Source organism: Galeopterus variegatus, unplaced genomic scaffold (assembly GCF_000696425.1).
Source record: "Galeopterus variegatus unplaced genomic scaffold, G_variegatus-3.0.2 Scaffold11149, whole genome shotgun sequence".
Classification (NCBI taxonomy): domain Eukaryota; kingdom Metazoa; phylum Chordata; class Mammalia; order Dermoptera; family Cynocephalidae; genus Galeopterus; species Galeopterus variegatus.
This window is the reverse complement of record NW_007737260.1, coordinates 20,788-45,370: the sequence shown is the minus strand read 5'-3', so window position 1 is coordinate 45,370 and position 24,583 is coordinate 20,788. Positions and strand designations below refer to the sequence as shown.

General features: G+C 34.6%; 1 protein-coding gene across 1 annotated transcript; it reads right to left on the bottom strand.

The window, feature by feature from the left end:
• Positions 1–4,900: 4,900 nt before the first annotated feature.
• LOC103610440 (UDP-glucuronosyltransferase 2A1-like) lies at positions 4,901–18,121 on the bottom strand. The gene is made up of 3 exons (XM_008594613.1): positions 18,066–18,121; positions 13,987–14,747; positions 4,901–5,536 (listed from the first exon to the last, which is right to left on the bottom strand). Exons 2-3 carry the CDS (start codon positions 14,699–14,701, stop codon positions 4,908–4,910), a joined length of 1,344 nt encoding a protein of 447 aa, XP_008592835.1. The 5' UTR covers positions 14,702–14,747; positions 18,066–18,121; the 3' UTR covers positions 4,901–4,907.
• Between the last annotated feature and the right edge of the window lie 6,462 nt (positions 18,122–24,583).

Here is a 24,583-nt window from a genome sequence, read left to right as displayed (position 1 = left end):
CCCAATAGAAATCTCAATCTGCATGCTAATCTCATCTGAGGACCTAATACACTCATGTGCCGTACCCTCACTAGGCCTAAAAACAGAAACAATCCCAGGACGCTTAAAACAAGCAACCCTAACAGCCACAAGACCAGGCCTATTCTACGTACAGTGCTCAGAAATCTGTGGTTCAAATCACAGCTTCATGCCTATCATACTTGAACTAGTTCCACTGAACCACTTCGAGGACTGATCAACCTCAATGCTATAACCACATTGTGAAGCTAAACAGCATTAACCTTTTAAGTTAAAGAATGGAAGCATTGCCTCCCCACAATGAAATGCCACAACTAGACACCTCAACATGACTCACCATTATTACCTCCATAATCTTGACTCTCTTCATCATACTTGAACTAAAATTCTCAAAATTTACCTACCCCTCTGATCCTACAGAAAAACCATTAAAATATCAAGCCCCATAAACGCCAGAGAATACAAATGAATGAAAATCTATTTGCCGTTTTCATCACCCCTGCACAAATAGGTATGCCCATCATAATCCTCATTATCCTTCTGCTCAAGATAATATATCCCTCCCCCTCTCACCTCATCAACTACTGTTAACCTCCCTACAAAAATGGTAAATCCAATTCATCCTAAAACAACTAATATCAAACAACAACCTGGGTTATAGGGACAGAAATAAAGAGGATGAGCTATGGTTGTAATAACGTTTTGTTTCTTGATGTGGGTCTTCTTGCTAGGTGGTGGGGTTCACTTTGTGAACCTTCACTGAGCTGAAAATTTATGATTTATGTCTCACTTCAAAAGAAAGTTTACACAAAATTTAAAAATCCCACAGTACTGACTACAGAAGTTTTCTCATTTCTTCCCACCCAGGGAAAGAGTGGCAAGCTGGGAATGGTAATTAGAGTGGGGGTGGGGTACAGAGAAAACCAATAAACAAAACACAGGGCCCAGAAATGGAACCATAGATTAAAAAAAATAATACAAATTAAATCTAGTTTAGTTAATCTAGTTTAGTTCAGACAAGCTGGATAGAGGGGGAATGTTAAGAAGTTTGTTTGTTTGTTTGTTTCCATGGGCTGGGAAAAGGTAATGTTACTTCTAGGAATCCGTTTAAAACATTACCAGCAGGATAGCAGACCGATATGGCACTAACAGTTAAAAGTAGACTATTACACTGACCATGTGGTGTACAGATTAGTATTGGGCTTTCTACCTTCCTGATCTGCACTACATTGGGGAGGATGAAAAAAGACTGCAAACCCAAAAGACACAGGCAAAATGGAGCCATCCAGTTCCCTTACCTTTTTAAACATTTTCACTGCAGTGTTCAAGGCCTTAATCTTCCTAAAGCTGCAGCAAAGGCTGGTCCTACCCATGTGGGAACCACTATATGCTGTGCAGCAGGTCTCTCAGAAGTTGCAGGAGAGGGCCGGCCCGGTGGCGCACTGCTACAGTGCGCCGCTTGGGAATGTGGCGGCGCTCCCGCCGAGGGTTTGGATCCCACATACAGACCGGTTCCCGCTCACCGAGGGTTGCGATCCCGTTGCCGGTCCCGGTCCGGTACGGGCGCAACACTGAGGGTTGCGGTCTGTTGCCGGACACGAAAAAAGACAAAAAGGAAAAAAAAAAAAAAGAAGTTGCGGGAGAGATTAGGCTCAGTGCAATTGAAGGTGTCATGCATAACACTTGGCATCAGCAAGATGTATTAATACATTTATTTCTGGATATGAGTAACAATGATTTTCTTATTTTCTGATATTCCTGTTCCATTAGGGGCTAGAAGCATATGTTAAAATAGTGATTATATTTATTCACTTGTCCTGTAAGATTTAATATCTCACTGATATAGAAAACTGGCTTTCTGACAAGTGCAGTTAGATATGTCCTTGCTACTTACTTCTATCTCCTTTAAGAAATTTAGTGTTCTTCTTTACCACAGCTTGACATGTTATTTTTTTGGTCTTTTTTTCCCACACAGAAATGAATAAGAACCATTGAAATGGAAACTCCACAGAAATGTAATGTTATTAAATCTCCTGTATTCAAACATAATAATATAAAATACAAGGTATCTGCCTTCTTTCAGTATCAATTTACACTAACCAGGTGTTGCTAATGTTCTAAGAATGTATTTGCACACAAAAGACAAATTGGATTTTACCTTTTTTTTTTGACAGAATAACTCAATTTGAAATAAAATATTCAAGGTAGATGTTTGTTGTTCAAATACATTTAGTAACATGAGAAGCATAAAGTATTTAAGTAAATAATCTATTTAATTTCTCAAAAGGTAGGATTTCTGAAACTAGAGTTTTATCCTGTAAAGATGAGAGGTTGGGAACGTTCTGTTTTGCAAAGGCTTTTTTACATATTATGTAATTATTCATGCCTTCCATAAAGAAGGAAGATTTAGTACATGCCAGAGACCACTTATTTTTTGTAGATAATTACTGACTATTTTCTACTTACAGAGCCTCATGATATTGTAAACAGGGCTTTGCCATCGCAGAGTGCCTGAGTAGTTTTCAGAATTCCTGAGTAATTAAATATAAATATAATTATTTTATAATTGACATGGCATACTTATACAAATTGTGTTATATAATTTTTCAAAAGAGTAATTTGAAATTATTAATGTCACTTTATAGAGGAGGAAACACAGTGACTGAATGAGTGTAAGTTACTTCTCTGAGATCACACAGCCTGCAAAATCTGCATCCAGAACTTCATATGCTTTCCAAGACCCTTTACCATCTTACAGTTTGTAATCCCTTTATTTAAGGAATAAAGACTGTTCTTTCATTCAGAACTTGCAGTAATCAATATGTAGTACATATATGTACAGTGATAATTATTACAGAACACATTTCAAATGTCTTAAGAAAGACTCATGTGAATAACATCTAAATTTAAAGCAAAATGTGTTTTTGAGACACATAAAATTTGAAATCCAGAAAAAAATAAAAAATAAAATACTACTATATAAACACAATTATATTCTTTATTATATAAAAACTAAATTTTCTTTTTTTTAGAAAAAAGTAAAAAAACAGATTTTTACTTACACATTTTCAAATTACCATATCTTCAAAAACATAAGCCAATTTTGATTACCTTGCATATGGCTTATTGATACGTGTGGTATTTTCAACATCTTCCCTGTAGACCAATTCTATGAAGAATTTTTAAAGTTTAAGGGATGGAAAATTGGATGAAGACTTTTTCCACATCACGAAAAGAAAAATGTACATATACAAATTGTACTTGTAAAAAATTAGATTAAGTTCAAAATAGAGTAAGGGTATTTCTGTACCTATAACTTGGCATAGGTGATTGCCCTTTTTCTTGCTTATTCCTGCAATGCTTTTCCTCCATGAATTCTATTGCATCTCACCCTCACTTCACTCAGGTCTCTGTACAAATGTCACCCTTTCATTTGAGACCTTCCTGGCTACTCCATTTAACTGTGAAACCCCACTCTATTTATCAGAACTATCTATTCTTCTTTTTCTGTGTAGCATAAATCACAGTCCAACATCCTATATATTTTATATATTTGTTTTATTCATTGTCTCCTGTTATTAGAATAGGAATACAATACAGATTTTTATCTGTTTTGCTCATTGTTATATTCCTAGTACCTAGAAAAGTCGCAGGCATTGGCTTGGTGCTAAATAAATATTTTTTTTCACAAAGAAAGCAGGAAGGAAGGAACAGAGGGAGGGAGGGAAGCCAAAAGGTGTGTAAAAAGACAACATTCTGCATGTTTCTTCTGTGAGAAAGTATCATTCATAGCAGCAACTGTTAACTCCACCTATGAATGAAAGCCCCTGGGTATTACTGACAGATCTGAAGGAAAAATCATTTGGGAAAGAAGAAAATAGAAAAGTAAAGGAAGACAGGCTCACAAGACTCAGAAAGAGAAGTAATAAGAACAACCAACCAGAAATAATCTTGACAATTTGCATTATTTTGTTCGCTCCTCAAAAGGACTCTTTAAGGCAAGGAAACTTGAGGCTTGCCAAGGGATACAGAGAAATTAAGTTGAGAGGCAGTGCTAGCCCAAGCACCCAGAGAAGCCTAAAGATAGAGAAAGAGTGAGGGTAGGTTATAAACTCAGGGTTTCTAATGCCTAACTCAATGTTTTTTAAAGTTTTCTCCATGCCGGAAAAAAAAAAAAAAAAAAAAGCTGGGGACCCTTCCAGCTCAAGCACCCTTCAGTGGTTTAGGATGTTGGGGCTCCTCGTCAGAACCAGCTGCATCAGGACCATGGATGACCTCTCTGAAGGTTAGAAGTCCCAATAAGATCCCATAGGTTTTATGGGCCCCACTCGTAGAGTAGTCCTCAAAGGTGGAAGTGAAAATACTCGAAATAAGGAATGGGGACCTCCAAAGACCATACTCCAGTTGTGGCTATGTATGTCCCAGTCAAAAGCAAACGTGGAAGCACATCTATTCAAGTATAGCATTGGAATTCTTAAACAAAATATAACAAAGTTTAAAAAAGAAAAAGAAAAACAAAAACGATAAACCAAGGATGGAAAGTAAATCATGTATCATCTCAAATATTTGCTAGGGTATTTTGGGGCAATGTTATAATTTATCCTAGTAAAGGTAGTTTCATTTTTTTGAAGTTTGATTTACACATTGAAAAGCTATTGTCTAAATAGACATGAGATTATTTGCATTGAGACAATAACATACATATTCATACCACCACTTCACTTTTTAGGAATTTATCCAATGAGAATAACCAAGGGATTGTAGAGAGATGTAATAAGTACATTTACTACAGCTTTGCATATGCAGTGGAAACATTTTGAAGAATAGGTATGAATAAGAATAAATAAGGTATCTGGAGTTATTAATAAGAGAAAATTGTAGAGACTTACCTAGAATTTTCTGTAGTATGAATTCCATTCTCCCCAGTAGGACTGAAATATATAGTCTTGCAGAGGATAAGATATTGTATTTTTAACCCTTTCGCCAAAGGTCATCTGGTCAGTGAGCTCTGACAAGGCTGCAGGAACATAGGAAGCTGGTGCTGGGATTTTCCCACAGTGTCTCTCCACTGTTGAGGCTGGAGAGAACCTCAACGTGAATATAAATGGAATTCCTAACTTCAGAGCAACTAGGTCACCACAGATTGTCACTGGGTCTGCTACCAACACAGCAAAATCTCCTTTGTGAAGTTTTGCCATTAACTTGGAGTTGTTTAATACACCATCGCAGATTTGTATATTAATTCGAAAGAAAGTATCTAGGAGTTTTCCTAGTTCTTTGTAGAAAGCCCATAGTGTGAGAGGAGTTGGTCTATGATCTATCCACAGCACTATCATATGTTCAATTAAGGAATCTATATTGCTCTTCTTGTAAGAAACAGGTATCGTTTCAAAATTCACAGGAGAATCAAAATTGGAGTTGATGAATAGAGTTGCTGATGAAGCCAGTACAGTCACGTTGTGATTTCTTTGAATCAACTCTTCTAGAATGAGCTTAATATTTAACCAATGGCTACCATCTGTAGGCCAAATTAGCACATTCCCACTTAGAACAATTTCAGTCAGAGCCAAATGAACCATCAGCAGCTTGACAAACTTCTTAGGCATGGTAATATCCTCTATGGAAACCATTCTACTGTAGACCTTATAAGATGAAAGGAAACCTTCAAAGTCAATTCGGGTAGTTTTTTTTTTCAAATAAAATAATATTTAACGTGATGCTTATACTTATTCACATGTAGATTAAAAGGAAAATAATATAATTCTAATTCTTCCATGCATTAACATGATTATGGCAACAACAGAAATGAAATCTGGTCCTATTGTAAAGAAAAAGAAGCAGGGAAGTTATAAGCCTAGAATCTCCATACGCTTTGATAATAACTATGATTTATAAAATGTCTTCAATATATCATTCCCAAAATAAGGTTAAAAGAAAAATAAAATTCTTTTACTGCAAAAGTCACTTTGTCAAACTTATAGCACTTTCAAGTCAGATGTCTTCGTTATAAGCTATTTTTCCATGCATTGTCTTATTCAGTCCTTTTCACAGTCTTGTTTGGAAGAAGTTATTTCCTCTATTTCACAAATAACAAAACCAAAGATCAGTTTCATACCCAAAAGCATATGACAAAGTAATATAATTGGGACTATAGTCATAACATCTGACCCATTGCTGGACCAACATTATTATCACTTCCCTATGGCTCATATTCAAAAGAAAAATTAAAAAATAAAAATTTTAATCCTTCATTTAGAGAACGTTTACTCAAACATTCCAAGATGTTCTAGGTTTACTGGGATATAGAGTAAACCACTACACATTGCTAGAGGGTAGTTTTATTCTCTGACAAAGCAAATTGATCATTGCCTCCTATCCCCTTGTTACAAGGAATTTTTCACTTTCTTCCATATAACATTTTTATACACAAATCAAGGAGACAGGGCATAGAAACACAGTCTATTTTACTCAAAACCATGTAGTAGATGAAGTTAGGTGGACACTGGAGTTCAATGGCTCAAGATTCAAAATCTCCTTTTTGAAGATTTGTGACCCTGGGGAATTAATAAGACCCTCTCAGCCTCAGTTTTCTCAAGTGTACATGAGACTTAATGACATGGATTTGTTATAATACTTTGTGTGTTAGCAATAATATCTGCAGAACTACGTCGCAAACTGCTTGATTCAGAGCAGGGGTGTAGTGATGTTGGTGGCTTAATGAATTTACCTAAAGATTGATCAGTAAATCAGTGGGCTGGCGACAGAACAACCGGCCAGACATGGACATAATGCTATCAGGTGCAATTCTTAGTGACTCTCAAATTGAACAAGAGCAACTGTAAAATGATGTGATCTTAAAAATCACTGGAACCTGCCATTAAAAAGAAAAACAAGAAAAAATAAAGTGAGCTAAAGGATAGAAACCAGAAATTAAGAACGTCAATTAAGTGGCAGTTCTTCTCTTCACAGTAGGTTGTCCTTGGATTGTGTAATTTCAGGGCCGTGAGTAACCAAAGGACAAGGAAGACAGAAAGGGAAAGAGGGGAGAGAGAAGTGATGCTTTTAGAATTAATGCATTTGTGTCCTCTCAGGACTCAGCCTCAATTTGGATATAATATCAGCACCTTTACATTAATTAGGTTTTGAAACAAAACAGCCAGAGAAGAATGGGAATAATCTTGATGGCCATTAAAGTTGGCCTACTTAAGAGATTTTTAATATTGATAAAGAAACCTGTTGCTGTCATGTACTTCCAAAGAAAAAAAGAGAAAGTACACCATCATATGAGATATAAATAAAACTTTCTCCACAAAATATTTAAATTTATCCAATTATTGAAGTCCATGTAAGTAAAATATAATAATTAAAGATTACTCACTAAGGATCGTTATGATAGCACTTAATTAATAGCTTATCAAAATATATCTCAGAATCTCAAATGCATGTAGGCACCCCTGGATTACCTGAAATTTTTTTTAAAATGGAATTTCAAAGGGTCATTTTGCCATTATTAAATGATCTCTGTGGGGCAACAAAATAATTATCTAATTTAATGAAGAACAATAAAGTGTGTATAATTTTATTAAATTGAAAATCCTTAAAAGAACATTTTTATATGAAAGGTCTTCCTTAATTTTTTTTTTTTTTTTCCCCGTAGTCATGCCCTTGACTGAAGGTCTCCTCTTCCTGTGCGCTCCCTGAGCCTTGCACTGGATGACTAGGATTTAACTGTGCTGACTTTTTTTTATTTTCTCTCATATTCGAATTTAACTGTGCTCATTCTCTTTTCTTTGTATCCTAGGGGCTATAGAAGCATGGAAACCAGCCTTCATACTGTTTTAGAAACATGAATGAGCAACTCCTTACAAACCTTAAAATTTTCACCTGGCATAAGTGTTTCAGTTTAGTTTGAGTTCCTTGATTGGTATTTAATTAATTCTTTGAAAGTTTGAAATAAGAAGTACTTTCATTTTTTCCTGTGTTTTGTTCTATAGAAACTGTGTATGTCCTAGGGCTTTCTTTTTAGCTCAAGTCTGACATCAAATGATTCACCACTTTCTAGATTGGAACCTCTGGCAAGTCACTCAGCCTCCTCATTTTCAAAGTGGTGAGAACATTGGCACCTCCTTCCTACAGCTGTGAAGACGAGTGAAATAATGCATGTAAAATTATTCAGAACAGCATCTGTGCTCAGTACATGTTAGCTGTATATGGTATCCCAGAGAGCGAATATTACTTTTAAAATGTTCAAATGAATCAGATCTCATCATCTTGATCTCCTCTCTTCCCCTCCTCCTACGATGGCAGACTGAGGTACCAGGGCTTTGGTGCAGGATTCCCCAGCACTGAGAGTTCCCCTGCAAGAGTCAGTCACACTCAGTCTTAAGGCACATCACACATGATCTGTTAGTAATAGTATATTGAGTACCAAAGTTCACAAATAATTTACTTTAATAAATACACATAAAACTCAAGATCCTCCTCATAAAAATGATAACCTCCATTCCCTTTCATTCAAATAATCCTTTCATGAATTTGAGCAAAAGAGATAGAACGATAGCTATCCCTGGGAATTTTGAATGACCCACAGCCAATTTCATCTTGAATGTCATGCCTGTGGCTGTCATCTGGTTTATGAGTTGTTGTGGAAAAGGGAATGCTACGCGAGGGTTTTTGAAGGATTAATTTAAACTTTAGAAAATGGAGGAAGAAAGTAAAGGAAAGAGGGAAGAAAAAAAAAAAGATTAGGAAGAAAGAGAAAAAAGAAAGGAAAGGACTCCAATACATTTTTTCTCCTTTAAAATTACTACTGGGAATCAAGCACCATGGACATATACACACTCAAAGGTATTTCATTTCTAGCACTTTATTTACATTAATTACTCATGCTCAGTGAGTACCTAGTTCATGCAAAGATCTTAATATTAATAAGATTACTCTTTTTGAGGATCTGCTATTTTTCCCACTTGTTAAAATATATATGAAAGATCGTACATTGTTATTATAGATGACATTAGTTCTTAGAGATTATTCACCTATTCACATACAATAATGTCATATTATAAGTTTATATAAATCTAATACATAAAGATTTTTCACAAGAAAGCCTGCTTATTTTTATAGTGGTCAAATGGGAAACCTGTTGGTAACAATATGTAATGTTAATGAATTATAAGTATTTTTACAGTAATAAAAATGCTACATTTTTGTTGTTATTATAAAAATAGAAATAAAAATTTACCTGTCTTCATTTTAAACACACATATTGAAATCTGCAGAAGCCTTTTCTTACTTTCAGTTAAAGATTGCTGATGAAGCTCTCTTAGAGTGAGAAAGATGTCCTCAGACAAGCCACCTGACAACAAACATGTAGGGACCTATGCCTTAAGGAATAGTAAATCGCCTAGTAATTACATGGCCCAATTAAACTTCATTCAGCAAATTAAAAATAGGCATAAAATAGGATAGCATATTTCAAAAGCTAAATACATTGGAAGGAAGAAAAATACCCAAGAAAGTGTAAATCTAAAATATGCTGAATAATTGATAGAAATCCACAGGCAATTTAAAAAGGAGAGAAAAAAATGTCTAGATGTAGGAAATACGACATAGAAGCTTGATGTGAGAAAGATTTTCGTTTGAATACTCTTTTCTTAAACTAGTAGCTGTATGATTTTATTTATCGTGCTTGATATTCCCAAGCTTCAATATTCTCGTGTGATAATAGTTTTTTCTTTGCAATGAGCTATAACAAATTTATTTCAAGGATTAAGTGACAGAATATATGTAAAGAACTTATCACATTGTCTAATGCATTGGAAGAGGTTAATAAATGCTAACTGCTATTACCATTATGATATCCGTGAGTCTGAGCCAAATACCCATGATCTGAAATAAAATAAATAATTTCGACATTGTAATATCCAATTCGTAGCAATCAGCAGAGATTAAGGACTCACTCTGGGGTTCTTATTGCAATCCACTGCAGAGAAGTAATCTTCAGGAAAGTTGTTCTATTATTTACTCAGGTAAATAATTTGAGACCTGAGTGGACATGGATTTATTGTAATGCCTTTGATTAGAGCATTTTAAGCAAAAGTAGAAGATCAATTCAAATTACCAATTGGAAAAGAGTTATTTTTAAAATTCAGTACCATTTATCTTTCTCATTTATATTTCTATATCTACAGCATCTTGCACAAAAACGCGTTGCTCCATCATGTCAGAACTTTTGCTTCTTACCTGGTTCTTTGAATATGAGTGTTCATGTCCCTGGAATCAACAAGAATATTGTGTTTTTGTAAAGACAAACTTAAACAGTCATTCCAAGCCAGAAGAGTGTAATTTGATTAGAAATATGATATATCAAAATCGGAGTGTGAGAACATCTTTATAAACCTCTGTTATGTTCCCATGAACAAATTGTTAAGAAAGATTAGTCTCATATCTTAAAACTAGAACAGTGTGCTTTTATTATGAGTATTAACTTACCGGCAAAATACATTGGAGCATGTAGTTCTGAGACTGACAACCTTGGGAAGGTAAACTGGCAGATAACCTCACATATATGAATCAGGAGCATCGTAATCATGAGAATTATAATTCCAAGGATGAAAATGAGTAGTTGATAAAAATGGAAGGGATGGGATACAAATGTTAATATATACTGTGACCAAGGAATTCTCCGTGTATATTCTGCTCGTACACTAATGGCGATGCTGCATGCATTCAGATGTCACTGTTAGTTATTATATTCATGAGAACATGGAGTTTTTGCGATCTTGACAGCTTCATTGCTTCACAAAATTTCCATTTCTTCTTCTTTCTCTTCATTTTTGTTAATATCCAGTTTTAGCCCTACGATGTTCACTTCTTTCTTCATTTCTGTCTTCACAGGACGTCTGCAGGTTTATCTGTAGTCTTTGTAGCTATGCTTGTTTTTTCTGACTCACAGAACGAGTTGGTCTTCCTTTATATCCCAGGAGATTAACATCTGTTTTTGAATTTTGAGCCATCTAGTTAATACTCCCAGAAGAGATGATGTCTTTAACTATCAGTGTTAGTTACAATTGGCTCACCAGTTTTTTGTCATATATATCCACCTGTAGTATATCGTACCCTCATCCACACACTAACCTACTTGTACTTATTTTGATTAACATAGATCAATTTTACAATTATTTTAGAAAACAGGTTTATAGAAAAGAAGCCCATTTGTCAGTAGTTATCACTACATAGGACCCTCAAATTTTCTCTTTTCAGCATTCATTCAGCCCGCTATTTTGCACAGTACATTTTATCATCTTTAAATGATTTTTAATGGCATTTAGGATTTTCAATCATTAGTTAGTAATCATTTCTCAACTTTACAAACTGCTTAGAAGACATTGTGATCTCTTCAGTATGTATACAATATTCAATTCTTTGAATATTCTTTCAATCTTGACTTTAGTATTTTGTTAAAATAAGTGAAAGCACAAACGAATTTGTTGATATTAATGACGAAAGGTTAAAGCCTCAAACCTTAATAGCAATTGGAATAATACAACTTGCCAGGAACGACAAACAGTTCACCTCTATCTGATTATCTCTGGATTTAGGTCTGTGCTTGTGGGGTTTATCATGAAATCAAAGTAAAATATTGAATCCATAGCATATATGACTAAGTACAAAGTATGAGCTGTAACTATGTGCTGTGAAATAAACCTGGGAGGATAATCATGTTTACAACATGTAAGTGCATAGCTTGACTTTAAATCATTTGATTGTTGTAAGTTTCCAGAATGTTATGTATGAAAGCAGAAACATAGCAAGAAACCTGCATGTAATAGGAAAATAGAAGACAAGGAAATGAGGTTACTTTCAGAGAGACAAAATTATTTACATATCAACCTTATGTGGAAGACACTTAAATCTCTAACCTATGACAATCCCTCTTATATCTTACTGGACTTCTGTACCAAATCTTCTGAAAAGCACTTCACATACATGTCCAAAATTAAATGCATTATTCCCACGTCCCAGTTTTCTCTCTCCCATATTTACTATCTCAGGTGACTGTGCCATTAATGATATACCGAAATCAGTAAACCCTCATCCCTCTTAACACTCCTCACCGAACAGCCATCATCTTCTATTAATTTCACCAGATAAACAGCTAACACTAGTTTAATGGTTGCTATCTCCCAGACACTCTTCTAAATTTCTTAAGTTAGTCCTATTACCAGCCCTATAACAGATGGAATGAATGAAATGCAGGCACAAGGAGATTGAGTTACTTTTCCATGGCTGCAAACTGGTAAGCAGAAATTGTGTATCAAGAGCCTGCTCTCCTAATTGTTTTTCTATGTATTCTCACACTGCATTATTTTTCTCCATTTATTAGCTGCTTCCCTAGTACATGCTCTTACCACAGTCTGCCTGGATTCATGGAGTAGCTTAATATCACCTGGCTCCACTCTACCACCACGTCCGTCCAGGTATTTTATATAAAATGGAAATCTAGTCATAATATATCACTTTAAATGGTTCACAATTGATGGTTAGATAAAAACCAAAGTTCTTAGCCTAAGATATAAGAGACTTTGAAAATATATACTGAATTAATTTACTCGTTCTTCCAATCCTGACAGCACCACAGTTTTTGTCGTCCTTCTCCATGCCTCCCAAACTTACACTTCACCCTTCAGGGCACTAAATCGTCAGTAAAATCCAGCACACCTGAGCTATTTCAAGTCTTCAGCTTTGGACACACTGCTTCCTTTCCCACACTTACTTTGCAGAAAAACTTATATTCACTGTTTAAAAATTTGCTTATGCATCATGTCAACTCTGAAGTTTTGCAGAATGCCTCTTTCTCCTGGTCACACAGTGCCTTTCTCCTCTACAATAAATCTGAACTTTGTACATATTTCCTTTACCCACATAGTTCACAATATAAATATTCCTTTTCATGTCTGATATCTCTGCTTATCTGTGAAATCCTAGAAGCCAGGGACTTCATCTTAGTCTTTACCCTTCCTAAGAGAATGCCTAGTAAACAGTAGAAAGTCTACAATTAGTGAAGAATAAAAAATAAAATTCAGAGACATGAGAAATGGACAAAGCTAACTTGAATTTTAGACTAATATGTGCATAAACATATCAACATGATCAATATAGATTTTTTTTTTCCTTTTTGTCTTTTTTTACTGAGCGGTAACGGGATCGCAACCCTCAGTGTCGCGCCCGCACGGCGCTCAGCCAGTGAGCGGGAACTGGTCTCCACATGGGATCCGAACCCTCAGCGGGAGCGCCACTGCGCTCCCAAGTGGCGCACTCTCCAGTGCACCACCGGGCCGGACCCAATATAGATTTTTTGATGCTAATAAACTTTGGTTATATTTTTATCCATCAAGTAAACACTGTATCACACTTAAGCAGTTCAAATAAGCTTAACATCAATAAATTTTCCTGATCAATGGCAGTGTTTTCTCTTAAATTCATGCCTTATAAGTAAAGGTGATAATGCCTTAAAGTATTTTTGTTTACTTCTTAACATTAATCTTTATTAAGCAATGATCAGAGATTATTCATATACATGTATGTTCTTAAACATACACACACGTATATCTGAATTGATAATGGGCTTACAGAAAGTTTAACCTCTTATAGCTTTCTCCGCAAAACACTGCAATTTCTGGGAAATTTCTACTTAAGATCCAGTCCTATTTTAAAACTAAAGTATTTGTAACTATATTTTAAGCATAAAAAAACTTAGTTGGTATTTTCAAGTTCATAAAATCAGAAATTGGCACACTTTAGTTTTGAAGTATAATGCCATTTATGTTATTTCCTGCCATCAAGTGATAGTAGTAGACAGTATCTCAATCAATACACAGAATTGAAAAAAAATAAATATAGGGAATTAAAGAGGTGACAAAAAGTTCTGTTTGTTCAAATCCAAATAAAACACAAATTGTTACATACCTAAAGCCTTGCTGTAGTAGGAATCCCATGATTTCCAAAGAGTTTCAAACATGTAGTCCTGCAGATGGTAGGAGATGAAATTTCTGATTCTGTCAGAGAAAGTCATCTGGTCGGTGAGTTCTGACAAGATAGCAGGAACGTAGGAAGGAGGGTATGGTACTTTTCCACAGTGCTTTTCCACTGTTGAGGCTGGAGAAAACCTCAGAGAGTACATAAATGGAATTCCCAGTTTTAAAGCTACTATATCACCACAAGGAAACACTGGATCTAATAACAGGACCTCAAACTTCCTTTTCTTCAACTTTTCCATCAGCTTTTGGTTTTCAAGAACACCATCACAGATCTCTCTAGACACCATGTGGAAGTCCTCGATGACTATGGCCATCTCCTGATAGAATCTCCAAATGGTTGAAGGAGATGGTCCGTTTTCCAGCCATGTCAAAACAAAGTTCCTGATCACTCCTTCTATTCTTTCTTTGCCAAAGGACACCTTATACATTTCAAATGTCAGAGATGAGTTAGAGGTCGGCGTAATGAAAAGTGCACCAGATGCAACCAGCACAGTCACATTATGCTCTTTTTCAATGAGCTCATCAATAATTATCTTAATATTCAGCCAATGACTACCTTCCATTGGCCAAATTAGAACATTCCCACCAAGAGTGGTTCTTAGGAGGCTTATCTGAAGAGACAATATGAGAATGTTGTTTAACATGATGTGGCTTGATGCAGAAGATAATGAGATGTGAAAGAGTTCCCTGCTGTCTAAACAGAAAGGAAAGGCAAAAATATTTCTCAGTTTTGTTGCAAACCATTGAAACCCTTAAGAGCCTTCTCTTTACCAAACGATATTAGTCATAGGAGCTCCGTATTTTACAGTTATTGTAGGTTTAGGTGTAATGCGTCTTATGTCTCCAACTGTTGCTTTACCTTTGGTTGAGTTCTGCTCTCTAATCCTCCCTTTGAATTTGATCCTTCAATCCTTTCTCTGTGTCTCATAATTGTTCATCTTTTACCATTAAATTGCTTGAAGCCGCTGTATATCTCAACTCTACACTCAGGCCTAGTTACTGAAACCTCATCTAGGACCAAAACTCCCTCAGAAATGTTGGTATGCTAATTCTATGTTTTTTTTTTTTAAATATTGAATACATTTAAATAATTCTATTAGCAACAATTAAACTACGATAATAGCTATTTATAAATCAGATTATTACAAAGAATATTTACAAAATGTAAAGTACAAACATATATAGTAAGTGTAATATTTATTACTACTTTAATAATATGTTTAGGAAAATGTTAATCACTGAAAAAATATTACAAATAAATGAAGAAAATATGTGTAAGTAATATATACAAGAGATTATGGATAATGTTACTAGTGAATAGGGGCTATTTGAAGAGAACTGCTAATTCAAGCCTACTTCTACCAAATGTGCTTCTCAAAAGCCAGCTATCCTGTGTGAATAACAGCTACTTTAAATCTAGACTTAGTCTTTAATGTTATATAGCATTTATTAAGTCTTGGTTGTATGTCAGACATTGTGCAAAGAGTTATACTTGTGTTGATCTCATTTTTTTCTCATTTTAAAAATATCCGTTTAGGTAGGTACTCCAATTTATTTCCACATCAAAGAAGAAGGAACTACTGCATAAAGAAGTTGAGTAACTTGCCAAGTACGTACAGAAAAATGATAAAGAAACTCGTGGTGGCAATCTTAAGGATCTCTGCCCCCCAGAGCCTACTATATTAAACCCGAGGATAGATCACCCCATTAGAGTTCATCTTATCCCTTATCCACCTGTAAGGGACTGACATAAACCACAGACTGCCCAAAACAGGTTGACACAATATGAAATTGTGTAAAAGACATTAGATAATACAGGATCAAGTGATACAAGCAGATGTTCTGTATGAAAATAGTGCATGCCTATGCATGTGTCTGTGAATAAGCAGAGATGACAGGGGTTTTTTGTTGTTGTTGATAAAGCTCTTAAAATTAGAAATTCTATATCTTTAGCAGTGCCTTAAAATTGTCTCTTCTGAGCTCTGTTATTACCAAATATAATCAATAGTATATCAATAGTTTCTTTTAAAAAGTTACTTGTACAAAATACTGTTCAAAGCTTAGCAGAGTGATCTTTAAATTCCTGTGTATGGGTTTTAATTCAAAGCTCTCTGTAGAGAGAGCGCAAAATTTGTGCCTTCCGGTGCCATCCCAGTACATTGTTACTTAGCAGGAAACTTTAAAATAGTTGTCATGATCCCCTAGGATGGACAATTGGTCATGATTTGGCGTTATCATTTCATTCATTTAATACTATCACGGAATCAGATCCAGTTGTTGACAATTACAATGTAGTGTTTTATTTAGCTAGTATGGGTTTATTGGGTACCTACTAGGCACATCACTTCCTAGGAAGTGGAAGATAAATTCAAGAGATATTTCTTACATTCATTTCATTGTCTATCAGTGGAAGATAAGAAAAGTGCGTACATAACTGTAACAAAATTAAAAACAACTTAAGAGTTTTTTTGTGAGTATACGGTAATAGTATAAAATAAACAGCATAATCATATTCATTAATATACAAAAAATGAATGCCTATACAATAAATACAACAAAATATTATATAATAATATATCTAACATATAGGATAAATATGTTAAATTAAACATTTATGTTTAAGCCATGAGTATAGTTACTGAAGTAAAAGACATTTCAAATTTATGGTCTTTCTCATGTAATCCTTTTCCTTTTCCTACCCAGAGAAAGTGGCAAGTGCCTTCAAATAAAATGGCACAGGTAAGAAGTTTTCAGAGTACTACTGTAGAGCAGAGATTTCTGTCAGCTTGTTAGGGGAAACAAAGGATGGAAAAGGTTTCAAGAGAGATATCTGATATTTGATACACATCTCAGAAGTATGGTGTACCTGGACATGTGGGATGAGTAGTGTGCACAAAGGTGAACAGTGTCATGCACAAATAAATTTTGATCTTTTTGAAACATTTCAGAAATGTGACCAGAATTAAGAAATTCCTCAAACTGTTGAAGGTAAATTTTAGATTGATTTGTGTTCTTGAATTTAATAGAAAATGAAATGAAGAAATCATATTGACAATATAGACTGAAAGATGTTGTAAAATAAATTTTTGCCCAAAAACAAGGGTCTGAACTTGTGACTTTAATAATTCTGAACTCAAGATGACTGAAAAGTTAGTCTGCTCTTCCCAAAAAATTTTTGAGGCTATCGCTAAATATATGATTAATGTATTTGTGAAATCCAGTGAGTTCAGAAAAAGCAGCAATGTTTGAAACAAATCTAGCATATTCAAATATATTTATGATAAACAATGACAATAAAATATACTTTGCTTAATTTCACACAAAGTGAGCAAGCATGCTATCTACTTTAACAAAGTTGTTTATTCCTTTTACAATAGGATTTTCTTTAGATACCTTGTTTCCTTTTCCTACCAAAAACATTTGACTTTGCAGAAGACGTATTTGATATATGTTTAAATTATATAATTTTAAAATATGTAAATATTTTTTAAAAGGAATTACACAATATTAAGAAAATAAAATATCCACCAAAGAATGACATCTTGTATCCACTTATGTACACGTTATCCTACAGACCGTAATGGTCACTCCTGAGAATCATGCTGTCTTTGCACACTTCATTACTATCAGTATAAATCTTCAAATTTGTTATTTTATGTGTCACCTAATGAAGAAACACATTAACGCTCCTCTAGTAGGAACTACAGGTATAAGATCAAATTTTAAAGAGGCCAATAAGCTCATACTTAGACGGAACTCTCAATTTGATGCTCTATAATTCAGTTCCCTCAGTGTCTATAAAATTATTCTGAAGTATAGACTCTGGAGAGAAAGAAACCCCAGATTATTTTAAAATAAAACTAAAAACTTTTTTCAAGGGCAAGCAATGAAGCAAACTAAAAGTTAACCCACACTCGTGTAATGATTGGTTTTTCTTTTAGATTAAAATATAAAATAAATCCAAGTGTACGTTATGTATTGACTATCATAGGTTTTCAAATTTCTTACCTGAAGTTTCCAGCAGAAACTTCAACAGCACTTATTTGCCATTCGGAAGAATTTGAACATAAATCCTAACTGAGTAAGAGGAATATGATGAAGATTCTGATCTTAAATGGAGAACAGATTACACTTCGCATTCCTCACCCATTACTATATGAAGCAGATTAACCTTTTCCTAAAGGTGCTTTAATCTGTTGTTTGCCAGGCATCTGTTTGCACTGAATGTTGTCTTTGCTGTCATGGTCTCTGCTGCACACCCCCAACTACCACCAGCATCACCAACCAGGTATGTCCAGATTTATCTGAAATAATGACTTATAACAACTAACAATCTTGGGATTATTATTAAAAAGTATGTGAAACTAATTTTTCTCAAATACATGCAACATAAAATTATAATTTTATTATTAATTATAAATATAATTAAAAGAAAGTGTCTTTAATTTATTTTGCTGAATTTTGTAATGATGAGAATGGGTTTTTAAAAAATCTTTGCCATTTATATATAAATACTAATAGAAATATAGATATAGATATAGATATAAATATAAATATAAATATAAATAAAGATAGTAATTTAGGTCACTAAATAAGTGTTTTAAAGTTGTATACCTTCGTTATTCAGCATCCTTGGGTATGAAACTTACTGTTGTGTTTCTTTATGAAACTGTTTTGAAGTAGTAAAAAATAAATTGATTTAGTATTTATTTTGGCATGGTGTGCCAAATATGTCATATTTAGTAATAACTAAGTACTAGTATAGAACATTACCAGTCATTGTTTTAATTGATACACAAAGGTGGCAATAAAATTCACACAGGTCATAAGTAGGGAATCGTCCCTCAGAGACACACTTGTGTGATGATACTGGAGAGGAGACGGAGGAGAACGTGGAGGCACCACACAGCTCTTCATGTCTGCTTGGACTGCACACATGTGACTACAAAGATTGCTTGTTAATTCATGAGGTGCAGATTCAATTTAGATAAAAGAAAATCAGTGCATGTTTTACAGAATGATTTCTCCATCTTTGAATTGCTAATATAATTTACTTAGTAGCTAAATAGAATAAGTCTTTGAAAACATATTTCAACACGAGCCCTCAGATAAAAACTTTTCTGAGTCTTTGAACATCTAGTAATCTATCTTCTGCTTTCACACCTGGAAGCCAGCATGAGTGATAAGTAATTTCTTTGATCCCTATATTTTTTACTGAAAATCTGTTAGATGATACACTATTGATTTTTTACAATCCCTATCTTTGTGATATTGAAGTCGATAACTTTTTTCTGCCAAAATGCCAGTGAGTGTGAGTGTTTGTGTATTTGATTTATATTATTGCTACAAATTCTTTCTGTCCCAATGTGTCTAGGTAATAAAATTCATTTGATATATATGTATCCTATTTTTAAATATTGTTTATGAATATTCATGTCGTATAAAGCTGACTGTCACCATCATGCCCAAGATGTGATGGCAATATCCATACTGACAGCATGCCCATTACCACAAATTGAGATTATTTCCCAAGTCCCCCACCCAATTATCCCTGACCACCCTCTCTATCCCACTTTCCCTATTCCACTTTGTATCCCTAGTTATGCTTTCTCCCTCTATAAGTCCAATGAACTACTATGGTATTTCCTTCCTTCTTTCTCTCTTAGCTCCCACTTACGAGTGACTACATGTGGTATATATTCCTCTGTGCTTTGCTTATTTCACTCAGCATAATCTTCTATAAGCTTATCCTTGTTGCTGAGAATGGCAGAATTTCATTTTTTTTTCTGGTAGAGTAGTATTCCAGGGTGTACGTAAACCACAGTTTCCATATCAAATAATCCATCAATGGACATTTAGGTTGGTTTCATATCTTGGCTATTGTAAACAGAGCTGTGATGAACTTGGGAGTGTCAGCATCACTTCGACATGATGATTTCTATTCCTTTGGGAATATACCAAGAGGTGGGATTGCTAGATTATAGGGAAGATTTATCTGTAGTTTTTCAAGAATTCTCCATACTGTTTTCCATAGTGGTAGTACTAATTTACAGTTCCACGAACCATGTAGGAGAGTTCCTTTCTCTCCACATCCTCGCCAGCATTTGTTATTCTCTGTCTTTTTGATTATAGCCAGTCTAACTGGGGTGAGTTGATATCTCAGTGTGGTTTGAATTTGCATTTCCCTGATGACTAGTGATGTTGAACATTTCTTCATGTACCTGTTGGCCATTTGTATGTTTTCCTTTGAAAAATGTCTATATAGCTCCTTTGCTTAGTTTTTAATTGGGTTATTATTATTATTATTATTATTATTATTATTATTATTATTATTTACTGTGTAATTGCTTGAGTTCTTTTGCATTCTGGATATTAATCCCTTGTTGGATGCATAGTTAGCAAAAATTTTTTCCCACTCTGTAGATTGTCATTTCACTGACAAAATTTTGATTGTTTCCTTTGCTGTGCAGAAGCTTCTTAGTTTGATATACTCCCATTTGTTTATTTTTTTCTCTTGTTGCTTATACTTTCCGGCTCCTGTTCATAAAGGCTGTGCCCAGACCTAGTTCCTGATGTGTTTCACATATACTTTCCCTTAGTAATTTTACAGTTTCAGGTCTTATACTTACGTCTTTAATCCATATTGATTTGATTTTAGTATATGGTGAGAAGCGCATGTCAAGTTAAAATTCTTCTGCATGTGGATATCCAATTTTCCCAGCACCACTTATTGAAGAGGCATTCTCTTCCCCAATGTATGCTTTAGTTGCCTTGTAAAAAAACCACATGGCTGTAAGCCAGAGGGAATGCTTTCTGGGCTCTCTATTCTGCTCCAGTGGTCCTAGTGTTAATTTTTATGCCAGTGACATGCTGTTTTGGTTACTGTAGTTTTGTAGTATGATTTGAAGTGTTATGCCTCCAGGTTTTTTATTGTTGTTCAGAATTGCTATGGCTATTTGGGGTCTTTTCTTGTTCCTTATGAATGTTAAGATTGTTTTCTCCATTTCTGCGTGAATGCCATTGGTATTTTGATGGCATCATATATACATTTTCACAATGTTAATTCTTCCAATCCAAGACGATGAAATATCTTTCCATCTTTTTGTATCTTCTTTAATTACTTTCAGTAGTGGTTTGTAGTTCTCACTATACAGACCTTTCACCTCCTTGGTTAAATTGATTCCTAGGTATTTTCTTTTTTTTTGGCAGCTGTTGTAAATGGGCTTACTATCTTGATTTCTCTTTCTGTTAGCTTATTATTGGAGAATATAAATGCAACTGATTTGAGGGCATTTATTTTGTATCCTGCAACATTACTGAAATTATTAACCAGCTCTAGGAGTTTTTGGATAGAGTCTTTAGTTATTTCTATATATACTATCACAACATCTGCAAATAGGGACTGTTTGACTTCATCTTTTCCAATCTCATTGCCCTTTATTTCTTTCTCTTCCTTGATTGATCTGGCTAGTACCTCCAGTATTATGTTACATAGAAATGGTAAGAGTGGGGATCCTTGTCTTGTTCCTGTACTTAAGGGAAAAGCCTTGTTTTTCCCAATTCAGAATGATAATGGCAGTGGGCTTGTTGTAGATGGCTTTAATTGTTGAGATACCTTCCTTCTATACCTAATTTTTTGAGAGTTTTAATCATGAATTTGATGTTGAATTTTATCAAATGCTTTTTCAGCATCTATTGAGATAATCATATGGTGTTTTCCTTGATTTTGTTGATGTGACTTTTGTTGATATCGACTTTCGTACATTGAACCATCGTTGCATCCCTGGGATGAATCCCACTTGATCATGGTGTATAATTTTTTTGATGTGTTGCTGTATTCTGATTGTTAATATTTTGTTGATGATTTTTGCCTCTATATTCATCAAGGATATTGGCCTGTAATTTTCTTTATTTGTTATGTCTTTATCTGGTTTTGGTATCTGAGTTATGTTGGCCTCATAGAATGAGTTTGGGAGAATGGCTTCTCAATTTTTGGGGAAAATGGCTTCTTAATTTTTTAGAATACTTTGAAGAGAATTAGTATTAATTTCTCTTTAGAGATTTGATAGAATTCAGCTGTAAAGCCATCCAGACCTAGTATTTTCTTTGTAGGAAGATTATTACCACTTCAATCTTGTTGCTTGTTATTGGTCTTTTCAGGTTTTCTATCTCTTATTGGATCAGTCTGGGTAGTTTTTTGTATCCAGAAGTTTATCCATTTCAGCCAGATTTTCATATTTTTTGTCACATAGTTGTTTATAATATTCTCTAATGATTCTTTGTATTTCTTTGGTATCAGTTGCAACGTCTGCCTCTTTATTTCTGAAATTTGTTATTTGGGTTTTCTACCTTCTTTTTTTTTTTTTTTTTGCTAACGTAGCTAATGGTTTGTCTATCTTATTTTTCTTCTCAAAAAACCAACTTTTTGTTTCATTGATCTTTTTTATCATTTTTTGTGGTTTCTATTTCATTTACTTCTGCTCTGATCTTAATTAGTTCTTTCCAAATACTACCTTTAGAATTGGATTGTGGTTTTTTTTCTAGTTCTTTGAGGCATAGTGTTAGGTAATTTATTTGAAGTATTTCCATTCTTTTGATGTGAGCATTTATGACAATAAACTTCCCTCTTAGTACTGCTTTTGCAGTATGCCCAAGGTTTGGTTTGATACATCTTTATTTTTATTAGTTTAAATAAATTTTTGGATTTTGTATTTAATTTCTTCTTGGACCCATAGGTCTTTCAGAGCCTTTTGTTTAGTTTCCATTCATTTGTATAGCATCCAGGATTTTTCCTGTTATTAAATTCCAGTTAGTCCATAGTTGTCTGAAAAGATACTTGGAATGATTTCAATTTTTTAAAATTTGCTGAGACTAGATTTGAGACCTTATATGTGTTTATCCTGGAGAATGTCCCATGTGATAATGAGAGGAAAGTATATTCTTTAGTTGTTCTGTGAAATGTTCTGCATGTATCTGCAAAGTCCAATCAGTCTAAGGTGTAGATTAAACCCTATGTCTCTTTGTTGATTTGTTGCCTGGAAGATCTGTCCTATACTGAGAGAGGGGTGTTCAGGTCACCCATTTCTCTCTTTAGGTTTAAGAGTGTTTGCTTTATATATATGGGTGCTCCAGTATTGGGTGCATACATATTTATGATTGTTATGTATTCTAGCTGAATAGATCCCTTTATCATTATACAGTGGCCTTCTTTGTCTCTTTTTATGTTTTATGTTTTTTGATTTAAGGTCTATTTTATCCAATATAAGAATAGCTACTCCTGCTCATTTTTGGTTTCCATTTGTGTGGTATATATTTTTCCATCCATTCACTTTTATTCTGTGTGTTTTTACAGGTGAGTTGGGTCTCTTTTTTTTTTTGGTTTTTTTTCGTGACCGGCAACGGATCGCAACCCTCAGTGTTGCGCCCGTACCGGACCGGGACCGGCTACGGGATCGCAACCCTCGGTGTTTGCCCCCGCAACTCGCCCAGCCAGTGAGCGGCCGGTCTGTATGTGGGATCCGAACCCTCGTCGGGAGCGCCGCTGCGCTGCCCAAGTGGCGCACTGTAGCAGTGCACCACCGGGCCGGCCCGAGTCGGGTCTCTTGAAGACAGCATATCCTTGGGTCTAGCTTTTTAATCGAATCAGTCATTCTGTGTCTTTTGAATGGGGAGTTTAATTCATTTGCATTTAGGGGAGTTATTGACAGGTATTGTTTAACTGCTATCATTTAACTGCTTTTTGTTTAGATATTTTAAGTATTTTATATCATTACTTCTTTTTTCCTTCTCTTCTTTAGTGTTAGTTGGAAATTTGAGGTGTTATTATTTAGCTTCTTTCTTTCTCATTGGCATTTTGGTTTTAATGGCAATTTTTGCATTTTTGTGTGTGGCCAGGGTAGTGATCCTAATTATTCAGAGTCCAGAAGAAGGACTTCCTTGAGATTTTCTTGCAGGGCTGGTCCGTGGGGGTGACCTCCCACAATTTTGGTTAGTCTAGGAAATACGTTATTTATATTTGAACTCATAATACCTAGTCAGCACTATCACCCACTGAACACATGAGGGCAGCACATAATAACACAAGATAATTTTTTAAAGTACGGAGTGAGATCCACCTTTAAGCGAAATACAAATATCCATATCTGTCAAAGGATACACATTTGTATATTATGATTTTGAAAGGGCTTTTACACACAGGTTTTAGTTGAATCCTTGCAAAATTTATGTGACCCTATTTATTTTATCGATAAAGAAATCAAGATCAGAGAAGTTGAGAATTTCCTGGCAATTACATATTTCCCATGACATTATATTTTGACCCCAAAATGATAGTGACAAAAGCATGGGCAGAAATTTCTGTGGATATTTCTCTAATCCACTGCCATGAATTAGAGATGCCATCCATAAACAAAGCAATTTTCAGGGGGAAATGAGACTTGGAAACTACTATTCAAAACAACAACAAAAAATCCTGGTCAGAGAAATTCCAAGGTGTCATTAGCTTTTGATTTCTGCTGCAACAGGAC

Bases quoted from the DNA above. Each gene is read 5' to 3' on its own strand.
- LOC103610440 (XM_008594613.1), bottom strand. From the start codon at position 14,701: ATGTTAAACAACATTCTCATATTGTCTCTTCAGATAAGCCTCCTAAGA. The intron at 5,537-13,986 runs GTATGTAACAAT...TTTGGCCTACAG, and splicing joins CTACTACAGCAAGGCTTTAG to ATGGTAGCCATTGGTTAAAT.